General features: G+C 36.1%; 2 protein-coding genes across 3 annotated transcripts; both read left to right on the top strand.

Moving 5' to 3' along the window:
• The first annotated feature begins 429 nt into the window (after positions 1-429).
• LOC107667062 (nucleoplasmin-like protein NO29) lies at positions 430-3,339 on the top strand. The gene is made up of 5 exons (XM_016458653.1): positions 430-620; positions 863-948; positions 2,000-2,119; positions 2,395-2,488; positions 2,601-3,339. Exons 1-5 carry the CDS (start codon positions 548-550, stop codon positions 2,708-2,710), a joined length of 483 nt encoding a protein of 160 aa, XP_016314139.1. The 5' UTR covers positions 430-547; the 3' UTR covers positions 2,711-3,339.
• A 222-nt stretch (positions 3,340-3,561) lies between these two features.
• On the top strand, positions 3,562-6,854 carry LOC107667061 (ADP-ribosylation factor-like protein 3). 2 transcript variants are annotated; one of them, XM_016458651.1, is made up of 6 exons: positions 3,562-3,930; positions 4,513-4,656; positions 4,820-4,936; positions 5,778-5,828; positions 6,148-6,333; positions 6,426-6,854. In XM_016458651.1, exons 1-6 carry the CDS (start codon positions 3,850-3,852, stop codon positions 6,474-6,476), a joined length of 630 nt encoding a protein of 209 aa, XP_016314137.1. In that variant the 5' UTR covers positions 3,562-3,849; the 3' UTR covers positions 6,477-6,854. The 2 variants fall into 2 exon arrangements, with proteins under 2 accessions (XP_016314137.1, XP_016314138.1); XM_016458652.1 differs by having other exon boundaries at positions 3,860-4,223; positions 4,533-4,656.
• Positions 6,855-7,077: the final 223 nt, after the last annotated feature.

Genomic DNA, 7,077 nt, shown 5'->3' with positions numbered 1-7,077 from the left:
GCAAGTGGTTTAAATAGTTTCAGTTTTTAACATTCTATAACAATCAAAATTTGATTTTCTAGTATACGGAATTAATAGTCCTGGAACATAAAGTTAAAATTTATGAGATGCTGATACAGTTTCTATATGAAGAACATTTTTTATATATTTGTATACATATATAAATTTAAGAAGAAGAAAAAGTAATTTAAGTTACAGTCAACATTAAACAGAATCTTGCACACAAAAGCGGCTAAATAAATAAATTATAATCTTTCAAACACAGCCATATGAGCGAGGACAAAAATATCACTGTGGTATTAACAAAGTATTGTAATATATTCTAGCTATTAACTAAAACAAAACCCCATATTTTTATTTCTAATGACTGGGATTTCGGATAATATAGCAAATTAGAAAAAAATATGGACCCGCTTCCGTGTCCACGTTGATGACGTCATGGTCCCTGCGACGTTTTCCGTGTACCCGTCACGTGTTTTGAAAACGTTACCTGCACTGTGGATATCATATCCTCTGTTGAAGTGATATTAGTAACATTTGAGCGATTATGTCGTTTGTGGGGGACGAGGTATCAGACAGTGGAGTGGACTCGCGCTCGCGATTGGAAAGCTATGTGTTCAGTAAGATCAACAGTGAAGCGCAGCATGCATTGATTGTACATTTGTTCACACACGTGGGACAACGGCAATTGTCAGAATTTTCTCTAATAATTGTAGCCAGGGATGTTTAACGTTCATCAAAAGAACCCTGGATTACTGTGCATCAAGATATAGTTCAAACATGTTCGTTTTCAGTAATTACATTAATTTATGCATTTAAATGAAATATACCTATTTAATATTGTGATTTTGGATTCCTTTAGGTTGTGAGTTGTCTTCTGAAAGTCCATTCTACACATTTCAAGCAGATGAAGATGAAGATGTGGAACATTTTCTCGAGCTTAGGACGGTTCGTAGACTATTTTATCACAAGAACAGTCTGCCTGTGTTGTTCCAAACCTGAATGGCTCTGTGTGGGTGCACTTTTTCTATGCAGTGCTAGTGAATGCTGACTGAAGTGCTCTATAGAAATAATAATAATAATCTGGGTTTAATATGAAGGTGAGTAAATGATAATAGATTTTAATTTCTGTCTGATTCATACTTTTACAGTAGAAATAAAAACTTCACCCTATTTTCTAAATGCATGTTGTAGATCTTAAGAACATTTCATCTGTGCGTATGTGTATTTATTTATTTTCATTTTGACCTCTTAATGTTTAATTAAAATGTTGTAACTGTGGTGAAATGACAGTCTTCTCTCGTGATGTATAGAGGACTTCTCCAATCATTTAAGATGTGTTCAGATTACCAAAATTTGGCAGGCAAAAAATATTAATTGTCTATTGTCCATAGTGTAGACAAATGAAGCACAGCTCACACCGAAGTAGGGATATGCCGGTATCAAATTTTTATGTTGCGATTAAAAATGCATTCAAAATTCTGAATAACTTGTAATATATAATTATTCACGGTATTTAGAAGAGCCCACGATAACAATATCGTGCATAGTAATTACCGGGATATATCGCGTTACCGAATACCGGCACAAGTCTACACCGAAGTCACTTTGATACCAAAGTGCTTTCTGTCGGTCAAAGTGGTGAATCCATGTGACCAACTTGAATTTGTTGCAAAATTTGCATGGAGAATTCTTTTACTCTTGATTGTGATTGTTGAAATGACTGGATTTTGCATGCAAAAATTAGCAGAACCATGGTAGATGTGTCTGCATCTTAAACTCACATTCATCTGCCTCCACTTTTGAGCGCAGTGCACACATCTCGAAATCCGGTGAACAACCGATTAATAGAACCAAGTCCATTTTTTATTTTCTGATGTATGTCACAATATGGAAGAAAAGATCCGTCGCAGCTTCCATTTCATCATGAGTTTGAATCTGAGAGCTTGGTGACCTGTGTTTTTAAATGCATAACTCTACCTTTCTCTCAAACCATTAGATTTGTCTAGGTGACGGTGCCAAACAGGAGAATAACGTGGTGGAAGTGACTGCTATGAATCACCAAGGAAAGAAAATATCGGTGCCTGTAGCTAATCTCAACATTTCCTGCCTGCCTATGGTAATGCTACGTTTTTCTGAGTTGCTTTTATTTTAAAGGGGTCATATAATGCTACATACACTTTTACAAGTTGTTTGAATGACTCCTGAAAAGAGCTGTTTTTTACACTACCATTGAGAAATTTTAACCAAACTATGTTACAGACTTTTCATTAAAACCCTAAAGAATCATATCAACTTGTGGAAAATGGGCATCCTATGACCCCTTTAATTATACTGTTGTACATTATTAGTGTTCCAACATTTAAATAATTTTTCACATCTGTTTTTACTCAGGTAAGCCTTGGGGAGTTTGAGTTGATGGCTCCTGTCACACTACGCCTGAAATCTGGATCTGGACCATTGACCGTCAGTGGGTTACATTTAGTTGGTGAGGAATAAAACACTCACAAGCACACTGTAGCTCTATATCACAAAATTGCATTTATAGCTTTTTTATTTTTTGTTTTGAAAATGAATGATGCTAATAAGTTCTCCTTCAGCCACAGAGAATGAAGAGTCTGGAATATCAGATGAAGATGATGATGATGATGATGTCAGTGAGGAGGAAATGCCCTCAGTCAAACCAGCCAAGAAAAAGCAGAGAGCTTAATTTGAGATGTTTACACCAGACATTTATACATTTTAATAATAGATTTAATGTTCTACTACGGGACGTGACGGAGGGTGGTGTAGAATGTAATGGAATTTTGTACTTTCAGATTGTGGTCGCAAATGTTAAATAGAAAGGTTAAAGCCTCCATACAACCAGCTCCATGAACATTTATTTCATGATGAAAGTGTTTTATTAGTTAATACTGTTACTTGTGTGTACGTACGTAACGGCCAACACCAAACTTCAGATTCACTCTCAGTTCAGGGACTGAGAATTCACAGTCCTGTTACCACTGAGCCCTGAAGTGAGGCACTTCACACCAGGTTGATTCCAGATGGACGATCCCTGTAACATACTGTAAGATGATATTGACAGTGAAAGCGTCAATCTTCTGCCTTTAGAGAAAGCACCAGCATTGTTCTCTACAGATATTCCTCTCACATATTGTTTTGCTGTTTGGAATTTTGTTTTTGTTTTTTGGCAATCAGGGTTTTTAAATCTTAGTCCCTTTTTGAAGGACTGATATTTTATGTCGAGATCAGTCGAAGGACTTGCCATGGTTGCCGTTTTTGTATTTTTACAGATTTATTTACAGATTCTGTAAATACAATTTGTTGTTTTAGTAGAACCAGGCAGGACACCGGCCCTCCAGGACCGAGTTTGGACAGCCCTGTTATACAGTATTAATATTCTCAATAATTTGAGTATAATTATATAGAACATTTGATAGTCAGAAGGACAATGTGAACACAATAAAACCACAAAGGTATACAGTCAGGCCAGAGTGTTCTATATAATCAAGCTAGATGTTATCAAATTAAACAGATATTCATTCTTTTTCTACTTTACCTTTTACATATTTGCTGTTTTCTGAATTGTTTTGTGTTTCATAATTCTGTTATTTGTAAAAGCTTATAATAGACTGTTTAATTGTAGGTTCTATTGTGACAACATATAGAGTGACAAAATGAGTAGTATGTTTTTCTTTGTGCAATAACAACGGTAGAAATGTTGTTAATGCAGAAATAGAAATGCAGCTATAATGTAGTCATATCTGGATTTAACGTATACAGACACTGACTTTGAAACCTGACCGAACAGAGAAATGTTAAAAAAAAAATCGCGGTTCCTTTAAAATGACGCCAACGAGCGGTGACGTCACTGAACGTCCCCTAGTAACCCTCGTCAGCGTCTCGGAAAATACCGGGAGGAAGATGGTGAGGAGCTTTCTGCCTCTTGTCATGTCTTTGTGTATTTTGTAATGAATGGGGGTTGAAGAAACTTAGAAAATACGCGCCATTTACTGGAACTGGGGGCGTGTGACGTTAGTCTTGATTAGTAGCTGCCGTGGCGGGTTTTCTGTAGGAGTGAAACCTGATGGCTCAGCGGCGCTAAGGCTTAACTAGTTCATTGCTGTCCCGCTACTTATTTTCCCGAATAATTAAGCAGGAATGATTTCACCCAGTCCGGAATCCAGAGCTCCTGCCTCTTTTGCAGCTGACATCTATGCGTAAAATATTGATATATTTCATATAAGTACTTGATACCTGATATGAAGTATAGACACCAGTGTTAAAGCGATAGTTCACCAAATGTTGACTTCAATCACTTTTCAATTTCGTTGCTTTTTTATTTATTTATTTTACATATCTACAGAATAACATCATTATCTTATTTGTCTTTTCTAATAATTTGTTATAAAAGTTTCTTGACTGAGAAAGAGGTTTTTTTTTCTCTCATAGTGTCTCATCACTGGCTTGTTTAAAATCTGGTTATTGAGCATATTATGTTTATTCCAGGGTTTGTTGTCAATCCTTAGAAAACTAAAGAGTGCCCCAGAGCAGGAGGTACGCATTCTGCTTCTCGGATTAGACAATGGTGGAAAGACGACACTTCTCAAACAGCTTGCCTCTGAGGATATTAGTCACATCACCCCGACACAGGTAACGCACACAAAAAGTACCTACTAGAAATTATATCCCTTTTGCAGAAATTACAAATTTCCTGGTAAAAAGTTGATAAGTTTATTATCATTGTGCTTCTGCTTTTATTTTTCTCTTACTTTAGCACAGCACAGCTTACTTTTAATTCTTCTGTTCTTGCCAGGGCTTTAACATTAAGAGCGTGCAGTCTCAGGGCTTCAAACTGAATGTCTGGGACATTGGAGGCCAGAGGAAGATAAGGCCGTACTGGAGAAACTACTGTGAAAATACTGACGTGCTTGTGAGTGTTTCTTAAGAGATGTGTGTTTATGAGTTATGCATAGCCAGACCACTGAACAAAGTGTCAGTTTATAGTTAATTTATTTTCATATAGACTACTGTTCAAAAGTTTGGGGTCGATTTTTTTAAGTAAGAAGTCTCTTATCCTTAGCCAGGCTGCATTTATTAGATCAAAAATAGTAAAAAAAATAATAATAATTTATTTTTATTTTAGTTTTCTATTTTAATGTATATATTTAAAATGCAATTTATTGCTGTGATGGCAAAGCTGAATTTTCAGCAGCTGATTTGATGCTCAAGAATAATTTCTTATTATTAGCAATGTTGAAAACAGTAATGCTGCTTAAAACTTTTGTGGAAACTGATTTTTTTTTTTCAAGATTCTTTTGCTGTCTTTTACGAACCAGGGCAGTTTTTGTTTTTTTTTTTTTTAACTCTCACTTTATAACCATTTTGGCAAATTTGATTTTGTAGCACTGATGATCAGTGCTGTAATAACAATTGCTGTGTTTGATACAATTACATCAACTGTATGAAAAAAACATATATATAGATAGAGTATTATCATTTTATGATGATATTATACAGCAGGGCTGTCCAAACTCGGTCCTGACATTACATTTTTACCAGTATGTGTGTTTCCTGGGAATTGAACCCACGACCTTTTGCGCTGCTAACGCAATACTGTCACTTTTGATCAGTTTTATGCAAGTATTAATTTAAAAAAGATACTGACCCCAAGCGTTTGAACAGTAGTGTATTTATATTTCTTGTGTACGAGATATTTCCCATAATTGTTTGCTTAATGATATGATTTTTGACATTATGTTTTTGCTTTTCAGATTTATGTCATAGACAGTGCAGACAGGAAGCGGTTTGAGGAAACGGGACAGGTATATATAGCAAATCTGTTTTAATCATGGCTTGTCTTGTTTGTGTGTGTAGATGAGAGAGAATAAACCATCCAAGGCCTCTGCAGGATATTTCTCAGACTATGTGGTTTCACACTTTCTCAGGTCTCAGCCCTGCTGCATTTTCCAGCTTAATACGATTCACTGCAGCATTGATATTTCACACTGATTTGAAGTGAAACTCTAAATGGCTCCAAAGAAATGTGTAAGCATATACTTGACCTTGATATGCATTTGTTCAAACAAATGCATGCTGGAAGTATTTGAATGAGCTATTTTGAATTGTTCATGTGGTGTGCAGGAGTTGGCTGAGCTGCTGGATGAGGAGAAACTTGGTGGCGTACCTGTTTTGACCTTTGCCAATAAGCAAGACCTGCTGACTGCTGCTCCAGCCTCTGAGATCGCAGAGGGACTGAACCTGCACACCATTCGGGACCGCATGTGGCAAATTCAGTCCTGCTCTGCACTTACAGGAGAGGGGGTTCAGGTCAGTCATTAGCCGCCTTTTATTTTCCCATGCATTTGTTTAGACCTTCCCATCAGAGACTGGTTTTCACATAAAGTGCTTCCTTCTTTCAGGATGGCATGAACTGGGTCTGCAAGAACATTACTGCAAAGAAGAAGCAGTGAATCGAGTGTATTTTTCTACAGCCGTTCAGAGAATGTGAAAAGCAAACTTTGTGGACTGTGGATTCCCTACCAGCTCCTCCAGGTTAAAGGGATATGAGGAGGTTCAGAGAGGCTTTTTTTTTTTCCTCATCTGAACCACCTCAGCCACTGCCTCATTTCCTCAGCCATCAACTCGGTCTGACTCACATTTACTCCATAAACACTGTGCAATAGCATTATATTCTGAATGAATTTGATTTATAATGTACAATCAACCACTGAATTGAGTTTAATAAGTGTTTTTTGCATTATTATTATTTAGTCTGTTTGATTTTGGAATCTATTTCAATACCTTGGCTTGGATTTCTATGATTTATTCCTTTGAAATGTTTTAAATTACAGGTGCATCTCAGTAAATTAGAATGTCATGGAAAACTTCATTTATTTCAGTAATTCAATTCAAATTGTGAAACTCGTGTATTAAATAAATTCAATGCATACAGACTGAAGTAGTTTAAGTCTTTGGTTCTTTTAATTGTGATGATTTTGGCTCACATTTAAGAAAAACCCACCAATTCACTATCTCAACAAATTAGAATACTTTAGAAGACCAATAAAAAAA

The sequence above is a fragment of the Sinocyclocheilus anshuiensis genome, unplaced genomic scaffold, assembly GCF_001515605.1.
Source record: "Sinocyclocheilus anshuiensis isolate Anshui unplaced genomic scaffold, SAMN03320099.WGS_v1.1 scaffold1486, whole genome shotgun sequence".
In the NCBI taxonomy this organism is placed as follows: Eukaryota; Metazoa; Chordata; class Actinopteri; order Cypriniformes; family Cyprinidae; genus Sinocyclocheilus; species Sinocyclocheilus anshuiensis.
The sequence above is the reverse complement of the archived record's forward strand: the minus strand, read 5'-3'. Positions and strand labels throughout refer to the sequence as shown.